Source organism: Lepidochelys olivacea (genome assembly GCF_965140295.1).
Source record: "Lepidochelys olivacea isolate rLepOli2 genome assembly, chromosome: 16".
In the NCBI taxonomy this organism is placed as follows: Eukaryota; Metazoa; Chordata; order Testudines; family Cheloniidae; genus Lepidochelys; species Lepidochelys olivacea.
Window position 1 is genome coordinate 8664920 of NC_140426.1, and position 22111 is coordinate 8687030.

The window sequence follows — 22111 nt, forward strand, 5'->3', positions numbered from 1 at the left end:
AGAGCGCTCGGGGGTCGATTTATTGCGTCTAGACTAGACGCGATAAATTGACCACCCCCCCCCGCTGGATCGATTCCTGCCCACTGATCTGGCGGGTAGTGTAGACATACCCTGAGTCTCTGCTCCCCATACCGTACTATGCAATGGATATTGTAGATTGAGGTTCCCAGGACTGGGGCCGAGGTTCCAGGTGCAATCCTCACACTTCTGCACAAACACCAACCTTTCCTGCTAGGGGGGTCAGATGTAACCCCTGGAACAAGCACCGCACTTAACAAGAGCACAACACTTATCTGACCCAGGCAAAGCCAGGTGCAGACCCAGGTCTGGATCCCCAACAGGGGTTACACAGACTCCCTCTCCCTAGGCACAGCATATAGCAAAACAGCTCTTCCCCATGCCTGGGTAGACACACAGTCTCTCTACCATGTGCCAATACAATCCCTTCCCTCCAGTGGATCCGTCAACCTGTCCATGCAGTTTTGGGCTGGTGCTGGCTCAGCATCGTGGGTTGGCTGCTGGTCTCAACTCCAGGCTGGGCATTTACAAGAATCTCCTTTTGCCAGCAGCCAGTTCTCCTCCAAGCAGCTTCCTCTCTGTCCAGCCCAGGGCTCCTGCCTCTTCTTTGTTCGCTTTTTCAGTTTCCCAGGCTTGTCTCTCATCCCACCCCCGTCTGCTCGTTCACTCAAACCCTCCCAAGGGTCTGAATTAATTCTGCATGTTTGATTGCCACTTCCCCTTAGCCAGTCAGATTTGTGCAGAGTAAGGTTGCCAACTCTACTGAACCGGACACCATTGACACAAATGGGGATGCCCTTGCTGCAAAATGGGATCTGGTCCATCCGGTCTGGGAGAATTGACAACCTTAGTGAAGAGAAATGGGAGAAAGGGGAAGGAGCTCTCTCACCAACTCTACACCACTCAACAGGAACAAAGATCTGGTTTCTTCAAAAAGTAAGAGAGTATCTGGGCACCACTGTCTGTGGCTTATTTGAGATCAGAAACTTATTTCTCCTTCACCAGGAGAGCCCTGCAGGGTTGGCTGTATAAGGGGAAGTTACTTGATTTAGGAATAGACGGTCCCAACGAGTGGATGTAGCAGTGTAATGGTCCTCATTCGAGGTCTGGTTGGGGGGTGTGGCCTAGTGGCCATGGCTGCAGTCCCTGGCTGCCAAGGGGGTCGTGGGGAGGGGAGCCTGGACCCTCCCACTCCACCAGGCTCTGACCCAGGGCCCTTTGGTCTACCAGTAGTCTGGCAACCAAGGCTGTTTAAGCTTGTCCTCCCCATGCTTCTTCCTCTCATCCCTTACACCCCCTGGGTCAATTTAGTCCCTCTGCTCTGCTCTGGGCTGCTGGAGCTGTGGGCTGCAGGTCTGCTCACCTCCAGCTCTGCCACACAAATCAGCGAATTCCCGGCCTTTTAATTCCTCCAGCAGATGGAACATTTGCAGCAGGTGTGGCGGGATGGGGCTGACTGAGCCCAAAGTAATCCCTTAACCCCTTGCTGCCCAGGGTGGGGTTTGTACACCCAATCACACCCTCCCCCTCAAGACAGAGCCAGGGGAGCTGGGGCCATCCGATTGCTACCCTCCTCCCTGGAAAAGAAGTCAGCATTCTGATGGGCTTTCCTGGCTCAATGCTGAATTTGGAACGTGTTGGGCTGGAGAGAGAGGTACCAGTGCAACAGGCTGAGGTGTGTCTCCTTCATAGTGTTTAGCCATCTTAACGGAGCACGGTCTGTGACAAGCTTGAAAGGGTTTCCCAGGAGATAGTATCGAAGCTAATCTATGGCCCATTTTACTGCCATCCCCTCCTTCTATATGACAGAGTAGGTCCATTCATGTGGGAACAGTTTGCAGCTCAAATAAAAAGGGAGGAACACCCTGTGCTCTATTTCCCAAGATAAAACAGCGCCCAGTCCCACATCGGAAGCATCTCTCTGCAAAATGGATTCTTTGGAGAAGTCTGGACTGAGTAGGACCGGTTCTGTATAGAAGTGTTCTTTCAATTCTTGAAAAGCCTTTTCAAAGGTCTTAGACCAGTGCACTTTCTTGGGGCTGTTTGTGACCAGATCTGTGAAGTTGGTGCCTTGGCCAGTGAGAATCTCCTGTGGAACTCCTACTCGAGCAAAGACTTTCCATAGTCTCTGTATTGGTATTGTGCAGTGGGATTGCCTCAGAATAGTGAGTAGCATAATCAACTATCACCAACAGGTATTTGTATCTGGTGGCATTTTTCCCCCCCAGAGGACCAACAAGGTCTGTACCAATTTATTTGAAGGGGACATCAACAACTGATAGAGGGACAAGGGGGACTTTCATCCCACCTTTTGGCCTGAATAGCTGGCATTCAGATCAGGAGTTGCAAAAGTTCTTAACTTCTTGATGTATACCAGGCCAGAAGAAATTGTTTAAGATCCAGGCCAGCGTTTTCTCCTGTCCAAGGTGGTCTGCGGAGGGGATGGCATGGGCCAGTCCCAAGACTTCTCATCGATGCAGCCAAGGTACAAGGAGCTGTGGCCAAATTTCTTGCATCTGATGGTCTTTTTCCAGCCAATATAGTTGTTCCGCCTGGATCTCAAAGTGGAGGTACTGTGCATCCCGGTGGGGGATCTACAACTTTGCTGTTAACCACTGGGAGTTGTTCATATGCATGGCTCAAGGTCTCATCCTCCCTCAGGTCTTAAACAAAATCCATCACTCAAGTCAGTAAGTCCCCTTCCTAGAGCGGGGTTTGTAAAATCTCCTCATTAGGAGGATCTTCTGGCAGCACTTCCTCTTGGCTTCCTCTTCCTCCCCGGAGTCCCGCACCTCACCTACTCCAGTCAGTGTCACAGCCAGGGTTCCTGGCCTACCCTGGTTCCCTTGGGCACGTCCTCCTGAGGGCAGCGTGCAGATGGATGGAGCCTCCCTGAACCTAGGGGCTGCACAGATCAGGTGGCCACTTCTAGGAGCCGTGCAGAGCCAAGGTAGGTAGGGAGCCTATCTTAGCCCTAGGCCCTTGCTGTGCTGCCAACCAGACTTTTAATGGCCCAGTCGGCACTGCCAACCAGAGTCCCTTTTCGACGGGGTGTTCAGGTCGAAAACCAGACACCTGGCAACCCTAACTGGTGCACACTAGAATTTACACTCCAGGAGGTGCACACCAATTTACAGTATAGACAAGCCCTTAGGCTCCTGAGCAATTTATGGTCAGATTTTCAAAGGTATTTAGGCACTTCAGGAGGAATCCCCTATTGGAATTTTCAAAACTGCCCATTAGGCACCTAAACTGCCATTGATTTCAGTGGGACTTGGGTACTTAACTAACTTAGGCACTTTTGAAAATCCCGTTAAGTACTTATCTGCATCATTAGAGGCCTACATACCTTTGACAATCTGGCCCTTAGGCACTTTGAAAGTTTACCCTTAGGTTTTGAGCAATTATTGAAGATGATGCCACACTTGGATGGGCGCAAGCTACTGTATACCATGATTGTTACACTTTTCTTACATCACATCACAAAGGGGAAGATCAGTGGGTGGAGCTCAATATTGCACGCAAAGAAATTAGTCAGAAAGTTTCCCGTATCATCCTAATGCTAGCGATTTAATCATTAAAACTTAAATGCTTCTCACCAAATGCTGTTGTCCCAGGGATTCCTTTTTCTCCTAAAGAAAGAAAACACAGACTTAAATACTTATACTACTTAAAGACTACGCCCTGATCTAAGTGGTGCCGTCTTTTATGTATTTATTTCTATTTTAAGGGGGGAAATGTTTTCCAAAAAGTAATGGGAGAACGGGGCGGGGGGGCAGGAGGAGGAGTGAAGTACAAAATCAAAAATATAGGGGGAAACACACAGTTCTGCTATTCCTCTCTTACCAGAAGAAGAGAGATTTAATTTCATTGGGTCATTTTCAGCTCAGGTTTTCCAGCACCGCACATTCTACGCATAAACATTTTAACAGTTGTGCTGAGATGAAGCCCTGCCTATCCAACAGGTGGTGTATTTGTTTAATACTGCATTCTAAGTTACATTCTGCCAATAAAGAGAATCACAAGGATATTCAACATACTGAAAAGAACTTTTCCAAAGCAGCATGTTTGCTCAGATCCAAAACAGGAGAAGTGCAGACCCCATGAAAAAAAAATCTAAGGCATTAAAAGAATTTGGGGCTACTTAATTGCTTTGATACTACTTAATTGCTTGTAAGTCCAACGTCAAGGACTCAGCACAGTAGGGGGCTGGTGTAGATCAGTGGAGCTCGCAGAGGTTCCAGTCCCATGCTGGGCCTTCAGTTGGTCTGACGACCTTGAGGCTGGGAAGAGGGCTTACATTTCCAAACAGAGGCACCTGAGGGTAGTGACCAGAAGCTCCATTTAGGGAGCAAAATAAAAGTTGCCCGAAACCAGAATTCGTCTGAAGTTTGACAATCTGGGCCAGGTTCTTTTGTGCCTGGTGGAGGCTGCATTCCCTGGTGATTTAATCTCATTGCCCGCTCAGTCATGTTGTTAGACACCAGTCTAAGGTGAGGCCGGGTTTAGTTATCTTTTAGTTTAACATTTGCCTTTTATTTCTTCTATAGGCTGCAACCAGAAAGGACCCCGCTTTCCCTCCATGCCAGTCAGCACATGGTAGCGCAAGCTGCGGCCTTGTCAGTGGAACTAGCAAGGACTGCTCAGGCCTGCATTCCCCTGGTGCTTGCAGAGGCATTGGCTCTGTCTCCTGGTGGTCAGAGGAAGCAGGGAACGAAGAGCCACAATCTGGCCCCCAGTATCAACTTTACCTCTTACACCCTCAGTCTCTGTCCCCATGAAGAGCAGCAGAAAGGACCTGGCTCCAATCCTGCAGCCCTCATTCAAGGACAGTCGCAGGGACACCAGAGAGACTGCTGCTGTGACAGCTGCAAGATCGGTCTCCTGATCCTGACTGGTACTGAGCCATTGGCAGAACCAGACCCCAAAGCAGGAGAGGAGAACTATCCAAGGTCTCTCACCTTTTAGTCCAGAGGGGCCGGCATCACCTTTCTCTCCTTATTAAAAAAAGAAAAGGAACAATCTAGTACTTGTTGCTGACATACTAGGAGCTCAGTTGTTCCTTACAGCTACTGCCCTGCCTTGGGGGTAATATAGAGCTGCCCCATCCCATGTGGGAGCTCGGGGAGGCACCTGGAGATCTTAGGGAATGTTTGAAAGGGGTGCAGCATATGTGGGTACCCCGTTCTCCTTGTCCAGTGTGGATGGGAGATGAAGCCATGCTCCTTTTCAGAGATTAGCAGCCACAGTGGTACCAGCTCTCCAGAGAAGGGGCTCTGTCCCTCCTTGTACTGCTCCCCTGTCTAGAGCTGGGAGCAATCTGACTCTATGATGATAGGCCCATGAGGGCCAATTTCAGAGGACAGGTATAAAATGGCATCCAGAGATATATGCAGGTGTAAAGAAGTTTTACTGACTCTGGCCTTGTCTTCACTACACAGTTTCGTTCCCGTTTTCTAGCAGGAACTCAGGTGAACTGCTGCTAGCGCTGGTGTAGGTGCTAGTGTAGACAGAACTCGGGGCGGGGGAGGGGGGGCAGATACTTGGCTAGTGTAAATTGTCACAGCTGCATTGACTCCAGTGGAGGTAAGCAATTTGCCCCAGGTGGGGATCTGCCCCTAGGTGTTTTTAGCACCATCTCATCAGAAGCTAGTCAAGTTTTCATGGCATAGCATTAAAATCACCTTGCCCTGTCTAAATGAGACCTTACACCTTCTCTGGAACTAGAGCAGCTGCCCCAGAGGAAAATTCCATGCCTGAGTCTTCTCAGCATAAGTACATCCTCAGGGAGGTAAGTGAGTAATTACCTGTTGTAAGCTACAAGCGGAGGGAGCCACTAGGAGGTACAGGTTATCTCAGGTGCCCTTAGATCCACTTGGTTGCGCTTGTGGATTTACCCCGTAATATCAAGGGAGGTGGGAGGGGAGAGGTGCTCAGAACTAGATTCTCTGGTCATACACTTTCTAGGCTAATTTTCCTCTCAGATACATAAGTTCAGCTCTATTGAGCTACCCTGGTATCACTTGAAAGGAGAATCTGGGTCATTGTGAATGAACATTTGGCACATATGGGAAGATGGAAGTGTTTAAAATGTCTTACCTTTGCCTGGTGGCCCAGCTGGTCCCACCTCCCCAGGAGCTCCCCTTTCTCCTACAAACACAGAAAACTCACAATGGATACTTCACAGCTGCACACAGGGAATGTATTTCTAGGGTTAACCAATGGCATGGGTGGACAATTTCTACCGTCAACCCAAATCCAAATTTCAAAAGTAAGTTTCAACCAGGGACACAGTTTAAGAATTTCCCCATCTGATTGGGCATTATCTTGGGTCTGATCCTGCATTCCTCAGCGTTTGGAAGTTTTGCTTAAACTGGAAGCAGATGTTCACGCTCCTTTATCTTAGCAGCTTGTTGAAGATGTTGCATGACTCACCAACCAGACTGCCAGCGAGCCATGTTTTCAGTGCTTGCAAATAATAGCTCTTCACCTGGCCACTAAAGAGCCATGGCCACCATCTTCAACACAGAGCAGAAGTAATTTTAGCTCCTGCCACCAGTGGGGGTATTGCTGGAACCTGTTCCTCACCCCACTACCTCCCCTCCTCCTCCCAGTCTCCTTTCGCCTCTCCACTATCCAAAGTTCTGTTGTATGCAAAAGTTATTTTAAATCATTACAGATCCTGAACAAAACAAGTAAAGAAAAATGCAGCAAAGATGTAGGTGATGCTGCCTTATCACCTAGTTTGATTAATTTATTTTCCTGGCTTCTGACTAGTCAAAAAAAAAATTCTGCAGTGAGTTCAATCCTCAGTGGGAAAGAAATGAGAGGACATAGGCTAAGGGTGATTGGCATTGATCATCGTATTTCAGGTAGATGTTGAATAATGTGATTGCTATTTATTTCCATATGAATTTTAACCCCACGTTGAACAAAATAAAAAACTCCCAAACTTAATGTCCTGTTTCCAAGGCAAACACTGTAAACATTCGCAAAAAGAAAAGGAGGACTTGTAGCACCTTAGAGACTAACCAATTTATTTGAGCATAAGCTTTCGTGAGCTACAGCTCACTTCATCGGATGTATTTTCCACTGAATGCATCCGATGAAGTGAGCTGTAGCTCACGAAAGCTTATGCTCAAATAAATTGGTTCGTCTCTAAGGTGCCACAAGTACTCCTTTTCTTTTTGCGAATACAGACTAACACGGCTGTTACTCTGAAACCTGTCTATATTAGGGCACTGTTCATTGTAAATGACCAATAAAGTGAGAGACCACCATCTAGGATATTCATTAGCATATTGAGAGGACTTACAGAAAAGCAGGATGTTTGCTCCGTCTCATAAATGGGCAGAAAAAACTCCAAAGCCTATAGGCAAATCTTCTGGACCAATTAACTGGATTGATGAACAAGTTTGTCTATCCAAGACAAAGCAGTCTCCCTCTTGTCTATGCTAGGAAAATTTATCATGCTTGAAAATATGTTCACTAACATGATGCTAAACATGACTTAGCACCTAGTGTAGACAGGAAGTCATGTTTAAAAACGTGGTATCTGGACATGTGTAAACACAATGGTCCTTGTTCAGATTAACTGCAAAAATTTTAACACTACATTAGTTGACATTATGATGCATTTTCCTTGTATAGAAATGGCCTTTGAGTTCAAGGACATCTTCTCAAATGGGCCAAAAAAAGTCTTTGAAAAGAATTGTTGTGCACTCATGAAAATTAGATAATAAAAATGTAAAAGGTTTGGTAGCTAGAGAAAATGGATAAAGAAGCTATTCAGATATGAGATGGCTTAGAAATAAAGTTACATGTATACTGGGTCTGAGCCAAAGGATGAGGTAACATACTGTGTGATAGCGTAGTCTAAACTCCTGGACTCTCAGACACAGAAATCAATAAGACAAGGGGGATGCAATGGAATTGAAGGAGACAACATGACTCCCATGGACATGATATTTTTGGCCACATTTCCTTCTTCCCCCTTTCTTCAGTTTAACTTTACTGATTTCAGTGAGGTTTTAGATCCTTGTAACATAGGGTACACCTGCACTACAAATGAAGGTGTGACTGTCGTGCTGGTAGACGTACCTGGAATAGCTCTAATGTAACTAATGTGTGTAACAATAGCCAGTGTAACAATAGCAGTGAAGATGTGGCAGCACGGACCCTGGCACAGGCCTGCAACCAAAGTAGGTACCGAGAATGCTCAGAGGACTTGTACTTGTGGACTAGCCTGTGCTGAAGTCCACACTGCCATGTCCTCACTACCACTGATGCACACGGTAGCTAGATTAAATCTATCCGCACAGCGAATCACACCTTCATTTGTAGCATACAGGTACTGAAAGGAAGATTTTCTCCTTGGTGAATACCCATTCTGGCACATATACCAAGTAGAGAAGATGCAAATGGTTTAAATCATGCAGTGAATGAACACAGTTCTTATTTATTCTTCATTCCTTTACCTTTCTGCCCAGCTGGTCCTGCCTTTCCACGGAACCCCTCAGCACCTCTCTCTCCTACAGACACAAAATACTCAGAATTAACATTTTAAAGATGCTAGTGGGGATATATTGTAGGGGTAAAGTGGGGAGTAAGGGAACCTGTGAAATCAGTTCCTACCTTCCATCCTGGAATCCAAATACCAAAATTAACTAAAAAACCCACAAGGTTTAAGAGTTCTGCCGATGTGGCTGGTCACCCTCTTGAGACAGATCCAGCATTCCTTGCTCAGACAAAATTCTCATTGATCTTCAGCTGCAGTTTGTATTCCTTGCGCAGACAGGGTCAAGCCAATTATCTCAGCACCTTGGTGAGGCTGTGGCACAACTGGCCAACCAGAAGGCCACTGGCTCAGGTTGTGTCCTACCTGTCTGTTGGGTTTGCCTTCAGCAGGTCACTGAGCATCTATTGCAAACATCCTCTACCAGGGGAGAGCTGCTGCACCCTAACCCCTCTCTCTCTCTCTCTCACACACACACACACACACACACACACTTGTTGTGCATAAATATTATTTAAAAATTAGTTGTAGACCCGGAATAAAAGGAACATGAGGAGAAATGCAGCAAAGATACAGCTGATGCTGATATATTAACCAAATAAAGTAAGGATTTTTTTCCTCAGTCTTTTGTCTGTCCAAACCCTGGCGTTGACTGGAGCAGGGAGGGGTTCCCTAGCCAGACTACATCCCCTTCAACGGTTCACCAATATCAGGAACTCCCATGATGCACCACCACTTGATCTTACCAAGAGGAAAGACCACAACACATCATGGGAGATGTAGTATGACAAGGGAGCTGAGCCTTTAGAGGAAAATGAGGCTTCTGAGCTGCAGCTCCCATGAGGTCACCAGAGTGGTCGTTCCATACCAAAATATTTTTTGTTGGGGGGAAAAAAAATAATCAAAACTTTCCATAACCAAAGCCCATTTTCTGACCAGCTCTAATGCAGCTCCATTACCTTCAATGCCCATTTACACCAATTGAGGATCAGAGCCCATGTTCTGTTGTCTGACTCTCTGCTAGCCCTGTCGCAGACACACTAAACCCGTGTCCTTGAACAAATCTATGTATGGTACATCACACCACGAGAAACTCTAATGTTTGCTTAAAAACAGTCAAGATTTTTAACCTGACTCTCCCAAATGTTTAATGCAAACAGAACAAATAAATCCCCTAAATCAAACCTATTTACAGTACAGTAAAAAAAAAAATCAAAATTGTCAAACATACAAGCTGATAGTGAGTATTTCCAACACACCTCTGAACAACATACTAACCCACAAAGACCTTCCTACTAAGAATACAAAAAGAAGGATTCTGGGTGGACTCCTCCTGAAGGTCAAAAACAGACTGGACTTCTACATAGAGCGCTTCTGCTGATGTGCACAGGCTGAAATTGTGGAAAAGCAGCATCACTTGCCCCATAGCCTCAGCGGTGCAGAACACAATGCCATCCACAGCCTCAGAAACAACTCTAACATCATAATCAAAAAGGCTGACAAAGGAGGTGCTGTCATCATCATGAATAGGTCGGAATATGAACAAGAGGCTGCTCGGCAGCTCTCCAACACCACTTTCTACAAGCCATTACCCTCTGATCCCACTGAGGGTTACCAAAAGAAACTACAGCATTTGCTCAAGAAACTCCCTGAAAAAGCACAAGAACAAATCCGCACAGACACACCCCTGGAACCCCGACCTGGGGTATTCTATCTGCTACCCAAGATCCATAAACCTGGAAATCCTGGACGTCCCATCATCTCAGGCATTGGCACCCTGATAGCAGGAGTGTCTGGCTATGTAGACTCCCTCCTCAGGCCCTATGCTACCAGCACTCCCAGCTATCTTCGAGACACCACTGACTTCCTGAGGAAACTACAATCCATCGGTGATTTTCCTGAAAACACCATCCTGGCCACTGTGGATGTAGAAGCCCTCTACACCAACATCCCACACAAAGATGGACTACAAGCCATCAGGAACAGTATCCCCGATAATGTCACGGCTAACCTGGTGGCTGAACTTTGTGACTTTGTCCTCACCCATAACTATTTCACATTTGGGGACAATGTATACCTTCAAATCAGTGGCACTGCTATGGGTACCCGCATGGCCCCACAGTATGCCAACATTTTTATGGCTGACTTAGAACAACGCTTCCTCAGCTCTCGTCCCCTAATGCCCCTACTCTACTTGCGCTACATTGATGATATCTTCATCATCTGGACCCATGGAAAAGAAGCCCTTGAGGAATTCCACCATGATTTCCATCCCACCATCAACCTCAGCCTGGACCAGTATACACAAGAGATCCACTTCCTGGACGCTACGGTGCTAATAAGTGACAGTCACGTAAACACCACACTATACCAGAAACCTACTGACTGCTATGCCTACCTACATGCCTCCAGCTTTCATCCAGACCACACCACAAGATCCGTTGTATCGTAGAGCTTGGCTGTAGACAACCACAATTGCTCCAACCCCTCAAACAGAGAAACACCTACAAGATCTCTATCAAGCATTCTTACAACTACAATACCCACCTGCTGAAGTGAAGAAACAGATGGACAGAGCCAGAAGAGTACCCAGAAGTTACCTACTCCAGGACAGTCCCAACAAAGAAAATAACAGAACGCCACTAGCCATCACCTTCAGCCCCCAACTAAAACCTCTCCAACGCATCATCAAGGATCTATAACCTATCCTGAAGGACGACCCATCACTCTCACAGATCTTGGGAGACAGGCCAGTCCTTGCTTACAGACAGCCCCCCAACCTGAAGCAAATACTCACCAGCAACCACACACCACACAACAGAACCACTAACCCAGGAACCTATCCTTGCATCAAAGCCTGTTGCCAACTCTGTCCACATATCTATGCAGGGGACATTTTCATAGGGCCTAATCACATCAGCCACACTATCAGAGGCTCGTTCACCTGCACGTCTACCAATGTGATATATGCCATCATGTGCCAGCAATGCCCCTCTGCCATGTACATTAGCCAAACTGCACAGTCTCTACGTAAAAGAATAAATGGACACAAATCAGACGTCAAGAATTATGAGATTCAAAAACCAGTTGGAGAACACTTCAATCTCTCTGGTCACTCGATTACAGACCTAAAAGTGGCAATTCTTCAACAAAAAAAACTTCAAAAACAGACTCCAATGAGAGACTGCTGAATTGGAATTAATTTGCAAACTGGATACAATTAACTTAGGCTTGAATAAAGACTGGGAGTGGATGGGTCATTACACAAAGCAAAACTGTTTCCCCATGTTTATCACCCCCCCACCCACCGCTGTTCCTCAAACGTTCTTGTCAACTGCTGGAAATGGCCCACCTTGATTATCACTACCACAGGTTTTTCCCCTCCCCCCGCTCTCCTGCTGGTAATAGCTCACCTTACCTGATCACTCTGGTTACAGTGTGTATGGTAACACCCGTTGTTTCGTGTTCTCTGTGTATATAAATCTCCCCACTGTATTTTCCACTGAATACATCCGATGAAGTGAGCTGTAGCTCATGAAAGCTTATGCTCAAATAAATTGGTTAGCCTCTAAGGTGCCACAAGTCCTCCTTTTCTTTTTGCGGATACAGACTAACGCGGCTGTTACTCTGAAACCTGAATTTATTTTATAATTCCGCTCTTTCTGATCTCAATAATCTTAGGGCTACTCTATGAACATCCCAAACAATAGATCAGTCAAACTCTGTTTGGCTGGTATTTTAAGGATTAATTTATATATCAACTAAATCTCCATTTTAAATCATCTCTGTATGTAAGCAAATAGAACATTAGCATCTGTAACCTGGTAAATACATAACAGATGTTTCCCTACATACCTCCAACCAAGTGTCCGCTCTTCACTATCAGCAGAGAGAAAGGGAAAATGGATATTAGCTCAGAGCAGAGACATTATAAAGCTCAAATCCCTCACCATTGGTTAAAAGATCTGCATTATAACAGATATTTTAGACATCACCAGCAAGACTAGATTCTCATTCAGCAACGGGGAACATACCTTTCATTCCTGCAGATCCAGATTCTCCTTTGGATCCTGAGGCTCCAGCCATCCCAGGGCATCCTTGGAGAACAGCAAGTTTGTCAGAACCACTGAGACCTACTATCCTCACCTCTGGAGAGAGAAATGAAACAATAAACGACACTTGTGAGGGTCTCAGGATGTGAAATATTCTGTAGATTCGGGGGTGGGGGGGACCTCAGCAAATTAGAACCTATAGATCTCATCTGTAGAGTTAACCTATAGTTTATAAATTATATAATAATTTGAATAGTCATTTAGTTGAGTTTGTTAACTGCATTTGTTAAAGTTACTCGTCACTATATATGTAGTTCTCTTTATGGTTTCACATTTCTCATGAGGCTGCTATGAGGGTTCTGGATGCTTCAGGACAATATGGTAGTTAAGTTGCCTTCTGCAAGTATTTGCTATTATTTAATATCCGTGACAGCCAGTTAGAGGCCTCAGATACCTGTGCCTCACAAACAAGTGTTAATGAATGCTTGTTTTCTTGTTTGTGAACAGCAAGCCATGAGAGATCCAAAACCTCATTGGTTGTGCAACATCCTAACTATCAAAGTCAAAGTTTAAGTTTCTTTCCATGCTAATTAGGGAAATATAGCACCATAGTAATATGTACATGTGTCAGTGTGAATTTTAATCAACGTTGCATAGTCTCAGCATTCTTAACTCAACACTCACTCCACTGCTCTGAACAACTGAGCGGTTGGCCATCAAATGAATGTCATTTTGTGATGGTCCCAGAGAATGGATCACTGGTAGTATACACACAGCAGCAACATGCTAATGGCATTATAGTAATTAGACAAAACAATTCTAGTAAAAAAGAGAAGTCCTGGTTTAAGGCTATTATAGTTTCAGGACTGTCATTTGCTAACTGGCAGTTCCATAATCCACAGAAAAGTCCAGAAAAGTCCAACATCAGATAGGAGATGATGAAGTCTACAACTCCCTATTAATAACAAAATTATTTTAAGGAAGGAACCAACCAATTAAATGCAGATTAATCTGATCAGTCCCACTAGCTCTGTGGAATATGGCTTAGTCATAAGGCTATTACGAGAAGCTGTGATTGGGTTTGTTTCCTACTCACCTGGGCAGCTGTCCTCATCCACGCAAACCGCTGCTGTTATGCAGAGTAAAGCAGTGAGGGTTTGCTGTGCAGCTCTCCCCATGTCTGGTGCTGGGCTCTGCAAGAACAAGCTCCACTTAGCCTCTTCTCTAATTAGCATCTCATCCCTTGGTGCTTTTTATAGGCTAAATAAAAATAAACTCCACCTCTTAAATTCTCAACTCTTCCCACCCATCCTCCACTTTACTGCTGAGATTGTTCTATGATTTCTCTATTTTAAGCTCATTTTAGGTCCTGGTGGAATATTTCTACAGTAATTCCCTTGTTTAATATCCCTAGGTTTCCTTCTGCTAGCTTCAATGATTTTTCTTTAAAGCAGAGATTCTCACAGTGATTATTGATGCGGTCAGTATCACTGAGCATGATACAATATGCCCAAATCCAAAGAGCAGAGTTTAAACACCTCCAAAGTTGTTCAACAAATCAATCTGTATAAAACTATTCTTAAACTCTTGTACATTGTCTTCTTCCATCAGGACATGAAAGCTGAGAGGGAAATCTTCTCTTTCATTAGACACGGTTAGCCAAAGAACCCTAAACTAGAAACAAACCAACCAACCCCAAATGAAAATATAAAGGCATTTGGTTTTACTTAAGGGCAGAGATGGGTCCCAAAACTCAGCCACAGAACTGAACACCCTTGTATTTATCAAGTCTTTGAAAACTGAACCCAGATCTTCACAGGGAACTATGTTCTCTAATCTGACATTAGAAAATGAAACACCCCAATGGATATATACAAATATTGAAACAAGATCCCTGACATAACAGTATGACAGAGAGAGGACTGAAGGCTGATCTTGTGACTAAGACAGAGGACTTGCAGTTAATTAATGGCATAATCTTCATCTGAATGCATGCAAGTCCCACGGACTTCAATGGCAGTTCAGTCCACAGAGCTGACAGGATAATAAAACCACAGGTAACATCTCCAATCGAAGTCAGCGGAATTACAGCAGGGATGAATCTGGTCCCAGGTGTTTTGGTTATAACTGGTTGTCTGCAATCAGAGACCACATTACCTACATTTCCATTTGTAATGCAGAGAGGACAGCAGAGAACTTGATGGGAATGGGATATTACAGAAAAATCTATCAATCACTTGTAGCCCTTGAAGTGCCATGAAAGCATAAATTGCCAAGTTTTTGTTCAGCAAAACTTTTGGGAGAAATTTTATGAATAAGGAGAATTGCAGCAAGACCATCTGAGAGCATAATAAATGCAACATGGATGTGAGGCTTGACAATAATAGAATGACAGACAATACAAATTAGAAGAACACTAATTCTAACCTTCTGAATTTTGAAAATTGCATCTACCTTTTATAATGGACTGAACTGAAATCCTAGATTTAAACACCACCTAAATTTTGGAAGTTGAAATCCAGATTGTAGCCTGTGTTAAACAGGAAGTCAGACTAGATATTCACAATGGTCCCTTCCGGCCTTGCCTTGGGATCTTTGAATTGTAATTATGTAGCTAAAGCCCAAGATCGTATTTTAATTTCATGAAAAAGGGATAATTAAAATTGTTCTGCACTTGGGTAGAGATGAGCAGACCCCCTCCTACTACAGACTCAAAGAATGCAAAGATTGCATTTCCTGCAGTTCCCTCTGTCACAAGGGTGGAAGTGTGAATTGATGACTGGGAAGGAGAGAGAAGTGGAACTCATTATTTAGAGAGCTAGCAGCAGGTCACCAGCATCATTTCATGTGAACATAAATTATTGTCTTTTTCTGACTGTAGAAAATGTGCTAACCTGTCAAGGTTCCTCCCCCACTCTGAACTCTAGGGTACAGATGTGGGGACCTGCGTGAAAAACCTCCTAAGCTTATCTTTACCAACTTAGGTCAAAACTTCCCCAAGGTACAAAATATTCCACCCTTTGTCCTTGGATTGGCCGCTACCACCACCAAACTAATACTGGTTACTGGGGAAGAGCTGTTTGGACGCGTCTTTCCCCCCAAAATACTTCCCAAAACCTTGCACCCCACTTCCTGGACAAGGTTTGGTAAAAAGCCTCACCAATTTGCCTAGGTGACTACAGACCCAGACCCTTGGATCTGAGAACAACGAACAATCCTCCCAACACTTGCACCCCCCCTTTTCTGGGAAATGTTGGATAAAAAGCCTCACCAATTTGCATAGGTGACCACAGACCCAAACCCTTGGATCTGAGAACAATGAAAAAGCATTCAGTTTTCTTACAAGAAAGACAAGACGACTTTTAATAAAAATAGAAGTAAATAGAAATAAAGAAATCCCCCCTGTAAAATCAGGATGGTAGATACCTTACAGGGTAATTAGATTCAAAACATAGAGAACCCCTCTAGGCAAAACCTTAAGTTACAAAAAAGATACACAGACAGGAATAGTTATTCTATTCAGCACAGTTCTTTTCTCAGCCATTTAAAGAAATCATAATCTAACACGTACCTAGCTAGATTACTTACTAAAAGTTCTAAGACTCCATTCCTGGTCTGTCCCCGGCAGAAACAGCATATAGACAGACTCAGACCCTTTGTTTCTCTCCCTCCTCCCAGCTTTTGAAAGTATCTTGTCTCCTCATTGGTCATTTTGGTCAGGTGCCAGCGAGGTTACCTTTAGCTTCTTAACCCTTTACAGGTGAGAGGAGCTTTCCCCTGGCCAGGAGGGATTTCAAAGGGGTTTACCCTTCCCTTTATATTTATGACATAACCCAAATTAACCAACTAAATAATCGGAATAAAGACAGAAGGAAGGAATAGAAAAAAACCCACAACTTGTTATGGTCACAGCTGAAGTGGATCCAGTCCTGGTCCCATTGACTTCACTAAGAAGAGGAGCAGGCCCACATAGCTACTCTTATGGGGAGGGAGGGTCGCAAGATTATTGTGGGGGAATTGCGGTACTGCTGCCCTTATTTCTGCACTGCTGTTGGCAACTGCACTGCCTTCAGAGCTGGGCAGCTGGAGAGCAGCAGCTGCTGGCTGGGAGCCACCACCAGCAGCGCAGAAGGAAGGGTGGCCTGGTCTGGTGTTGCCACCCTTCCTTCTGCGCCGCTGCTGGCAGAGCGCTGTCTTCAGAGATGGGCGCCTGCCCAACAGCTGCCGCTTTCCTGGCTGCCCAGCTCTGAAGGCAGCACAGAAGTAAGAATGACAATACCACCACAACCCCCCACAAAATAATCTTGTGACCCCCTGCAACTCCCTTTTGGGTCAGGATCCCCAATTTGAGAAACACTAGTCTCCCCCGTGAAATCTGTACAGTATAGGGTAAAACCACACAAATGACCAGATTTCACAGTGGGAGACCATATTTTACGGTCCATGGCGTGTTTTTCGTGGTCATGAATTTGGTAGGGCCCTACTTATTGGAGTATTGCGTCTACGCTGGGCACCACAGTTCAGGATAGAAGGGAAAACACTGGAGGAAGTCCAGAGAAGAGTAACAAAAATGATCAAAGGTCTAAAAAACATGATCTGTGAAGAAAGATTGATAAAAAGGGTGTAGTCTGGAGAAGGAAAGACTGAAGGCGGATATGATAACAGACTTCAAGTACATAAAAGGTCATTATAAAGAGGAGGGTGATAGATTGTTCTCCTTATCCAGTAAGGACAGGACAAAAAGGAATGGTTTTAAGTTGCACCAAGGGATATTTACTTTAGACATTAGGAAAAACTTCCCAACTGTCAGGGTAATTAAGTAATGGCACAAACATTCTAGAGAGGCTGTGGAATCTCTGTCATTGGAGATTTATGAGCAAGTTTGACGAATACCTGTCAGGGGTGGTCTAGATAATACTTCGTCCTGCCTCAGTGCAAGGGGCTGGACTAGAGGACCTATCGAAGTCCTTTCTAATCCTATGTTTCTACAATTTATCGTTCGCTTATTTAGTGGAGAAAGTAGAAGGCTTGTCACCTTCCAAGTGAAGACAAGAAAAGACGTTCAGGTATAACAGCAAGTAGCATCATAAAGACACCTATAAACAAATAAAAATGAAGCTTTCCTGTATGGCCCTATTAAAAAAAAAATAGAGTTTGTGATGTTTGCCATAGGTGAAATCTGAAAATATTAGGAAGGCATCAGTGATGACAATATTTAAAGTTGAGTTCCATTTTGCACTTAGAGAGGGAATCGCCCTTTTTGTCATGCATGAAAAAATATTGCATATCCTCCGCAAGCACTCAGCAATTACTCTAAGTGGAGAATGAATTTTCTGATCATTTACAAGTAAATCTGCTAATTTACAAGTTAAAACTAATTAAAACCTGCTCCTTTATGAAACTTAGCATCTGTCTCAGTTTTTTCTCTGTTTCAAATAAACTTAATAATGGAGTAACACAGACGCTTCAAACTTTCCTTGTAGTTAAAATTATTTAAAATCTTATGCATAGACTATCTTTGAAGAAATGAGGTTGCAATTAAGCTATTAATGATTGTTGTATACAATTGCTATAAATATGTGGGCAACCAGGCATGGTGGCATAAACCTCTGATCCCAGTTACTTCAGAAGCTAAGGTTGGCAGATCGCTTGAGCTCAGGGGTTCTGGGCTGCGGTGTGCTATGCCGATCGAATGTCCAACACCACTGACAGTCTGGCCAGCGGGTGGCTGAAGGAATGGCTATGACAAAATGAACAATGTGTTGTGATCGTCACTCTCTCTGTGAGGGTTGATGGACCAATCAATTAAGGTGATGTGCACAACAGACAAGCTCAGAAAGGAAAGGAGTACTAGTGGCACCTTAGAGACTAACCAATTTATTTGAACATAAGCTTTCGTGAGCTACAGCTCACTTCATCGGATGAGTGAGCTGTGGGTCACGAAAGCTTATGCTCAAATAAATTGGTTAGTCTCTAAGGTGCCACAAGTCCTCCTTTTCTTTCTGCGAATACAGACTAACACGGCTGCTACTCTGAAACCAGACAAGCTCAGGTATTTCTTAAAAAGGGCATTGTGACATCAGAAGTAACTCAGCCATCCTCCACTGGTCTCTATAGCTAATTTGCGTGCAACAATTCTACTGCTTGTAATGACTCGGTAATATGAAGGAGACTAGACACGTGTGCCAGGATGGTAGATTTCTTGGTCCAGCTGTCACTGTTCTTTAAAGGGTCCATTAGCAACATGCTAGCTTGGGCATCAGTGCTGGAAAGTCTCCCTATGGCACTACTGTCTTGGATCCACTCATACCAAGGCAGCATTGCCAGGGGAACTAAGTATAAGCTGAGCCCTTAATGTGCACAGACACTGGGACTGGACTTTCCCCGGCCCCTTTCACATAGCACTGGCCTTGCTAACACAGCCCTCTAAACCTATGTCAGTTGCAAACTAAGGGGCAGATTCACCCATATGCTGCAGTTGCTTTGCACTGCTTTGGCAAAACAGAAGTAAACGGAGCTTAAATAGGGGGTGCACGACAGGAGTTTTACATTGATTTAAAGAACCAGTGAGTCTGTCCCTAAAAATGACAGGTTTCAGAGTAACAGCCGTGTTAGTCTGTATTCGCAAAAAGAAAAGGAGTACTTGTGGCACCTTAGAGACTAACCAATTTATTAGAGCATAAGCTTTCGTGAGCTACAGCTCACTTCATCAGATGCTCACGAAAGCTTATGCTCTAATAAATTGGTTAGTCTCTAAGGTGCCACAAGTACTCCTTTTCTTTTTGTCCCTAAAAATGTTAAATTAAAACAATGATTGGAGGTTGAGATGAATAAAACTTTTAAAAACACAATGAAATTCCCAGGCAGAAAAGTACATTAACATGTAGTTAAGGTTGAGAGTAAGTATCAGTGACTTAAGGGAAAAACCATAGCAGGATATTGCAATATCCCCAAAACAATCATTATAAACCCAGAAAAGTCAAAAGTAAAGTGACACTCAAAAGAAAATCAAATGTTTAAATATGGAAATGCAGCATTAAGGCACCCAAATAATCTTAACTCTTCCCAAAATGTCTATAATATATTATCTATAAGAAGGAAGAGAGGAGATTGAGGTCACCGATGAACAATGCAGGAAAAGCAATAAGGTGCTAAATTAAAGAAGAAGTTTGATATTTTTGATGGAAAAATATTTCAAATGATAAATTTTTGTTAAAACTGAAATGCTTAGTGGAAACATATCAGTTATGGCAAAAATGTTCTCAAGAAGGTTTCTCAGGTCCAGGATGGAATTTCAGGGTGGGAAGGAAGGAAGGAATGGGAGTGGGGGGAAGGGGGAAGAGGAGGGGGAAAAGAGATTTGGCCCATAACATACAAAAGCCAGGTGGTTAGAGCACTCACCTGTCATGTTGCAGACACAAGTTCAAGTTCTACAAATCAATATTGTGTAGTGAACACAGCTGTTGTCTTTAGGACCCCAGTTTTATTTGTTGCAGAAATCGGAAGATATGTACCTATTGTAGGTACTGGGCTGGGCACGCTGGAAAGTGTGTAGTGAATTAGTCAGAGGACTACAGGAAGAGAAAGCTTGGTCTCGTGGTTAAGGCATGTTGCTCCATTTGGCCCAAGGAGCTAGCCAATGTTCAAGTCTTGTGGATTGTTTCTGTTAGGAGGAAAAGTTGATAGGTGCAATCCAGTTTATTTACAAAGCACGTACACTAAGTCCTGTTTCCCTGAATACAGTAGAAACAAACAGGGGGCAGTTTCCTTGTTCACAACTCCAAGCCTTTTTCCAAACTGCACTCTGCCCAATAACCTCTTCTGGCTTCCTCCCAGGGCCATGCTGCCAGAGCTTCTCTGGCTGTCTCCCAGCTTTTCTGTTCTACATTTGTGAAGTATTTAGCACACTGGGTGCTAATGTAAATAAATAATATCAAATGTTTCTTTTCCTGTGTGAAAAGCTGAAAGGCAAAAAGGGTGAACTAGAATGCCTAGCTATGTAAGAGGACTTTAACTATAAAAACAGCCCTTTCTGAAGCATGATAGTATATTTTAAAAAGGGAGATATTGTGATATCTGGACAGACAGATTAGGTCACACAGGTTGGGGAGTAGAACTATACCTACAGGATTCTACAGAATTTAGAGAATTTAATGAGTTAACATTCTGAGTGGACAGGACTATAAGGTAGATCTGTAGGTCTATACAACCCAACTCAGAAAAAATAAAAATGCTAGTTAAGTTTTACTACTAGAACAATAAGTTCAGAGTATAAAAGGAAATTAAAAAGACAAATCACCAAGACATTGGGATCTGTAATACCCATTGGGTAAAACAGCAGTAATGTGGGACTTGACAGAATCATATTATCAGCTGATGAAATGACACACCGCGATAGAATAAAAGAGGAGCAATTTCTTGATCATTTAACGACTTCTTGGACTATCTAGCTCTAGGTAACACAGTTAAGTAGCCTCTCGTCTTAAGTAATATACCGGAGTTGGCTGAAGTAGTAACTATTCTTTAGCCTTTTACTGACAGCCAGCAGTATATAATTATGGTTAAAGTCTTCATAGCTCATACCGAAACCAGCAGTGTGGCATTAGTCTTTAGGAAGTGGGATATAAAAAATAAAGAAGGAAGCTAATTTAAAAGGATATGAAAGTCAAATGTGAAGAAATTAAAATCTTTACTCAGCATGGAGGCTACTTAAGGATGTTTTATCATAGAAGTCAGCAAGAAAAGAGAAAGAAAAAACCCTATCCTGATATCCTGGAGGAGAAATTACACAAAAAAACCTGCCCTGTTCCTGCAGCCTGGCTAACTGCAAGAAAGGGTGCATGGGCCTATTTGGCAAGTTTGAAAAAGGTGCATAAACTCTGGCAGGTAAAATGTAAGATGGAAATTAAGAAGGCTAAGGAGGAAATGCAAAAAGTAAATGACCAAAGGAATTTAAAAACAAAAAAAAAAAACCCACCACCAAAAAGTCTGTAATACTAACAAAAGCTGGAAGCCTGAAAAAGAGCTGTTGGGTGCACTGAACTAGCAAGGAAAGAAGGGAGCTGTTAAGAACGGATATTACAACATAGTCACTTCGGTTTGGAACCAGAAAGGGACTTAGCTGTTATGATGCTCAGCATTGCAATACCTAACTTTTAGGTACCACGAAAATCACTGGGCCAACATGGCGATCCACAAAGCTTGAGTTAAGCACATAGGCTCCCTATACAGTGAATGGAGAGAGTGAGCCACAAAACCCAACGCTCTAGGCAGGGATCACCTAAGCAAACCAAGGCGACATGTCAACCAGAGGTGATAAGCCCCACCCCTCTCAGGGAGATAGGCACCTAAGCTCGCCAATAGGTGAAACCAGTCAGAGAGATGTGTGCTAATGGAAGATGCCAACCAGAAGAGTGTGTACCAAGCCCTGCCCCTCTCAGGGGGATAAGTGTTTGAGCTAGCCAATGGGAGATACTGACCAGAGAGGTGGGTGCTAAGCCCTGCCCCCTCATGATAATGGTGGTTC

The 22111-nt window shown here is 44.0% G+C and overlaps 1 protein-coding gene across 2 annotated transcripts in view; it reads right to left on the reverse strand.

Annotated features, from left to right (window-relative positions):
• LOC311532212 (ficolin-2-like) overlaps nucleotides 1-22111 on the reverse strand; it is a 53657-nt gene that overhangs the window by 14624 nt on the left and 16922 nt on the right. For both annotated transcript variants that reach the window (XM_084650488.1, XM_084650487.1), the window contains exons 2-7: nucleotides 13682-13778; nucleotides 12568-12681; nucleotides 8496-8549; nucleotides 6118-6168; nucleotides 4980-5015; nucleotides 3618-3650 (exon numbers count right to left, since the gene is read on the reverse strand). In XM_084650488.1, the coding sequence (XP_084506614.1) occupies nucleotides 3618-3650; nucleotides 4980-5015; nucleotides 6118-6168; nucleotides 8496-8549; nucleotides 12568-12681; nucleotides 13682-13763 (370 nt within the window). In that variant the 5' untranslated portion in view covers nucleotides 13764-13778. The remainder of the gene's footprint in view (nucleotides 1-3617; nucleotides 3651-4979; nucleotides 5016-6117; nucleotides 6169-8495; nucleotides 8550-12567; nucleotides 12682-13681; nucleotides 13779-22111) is intronic.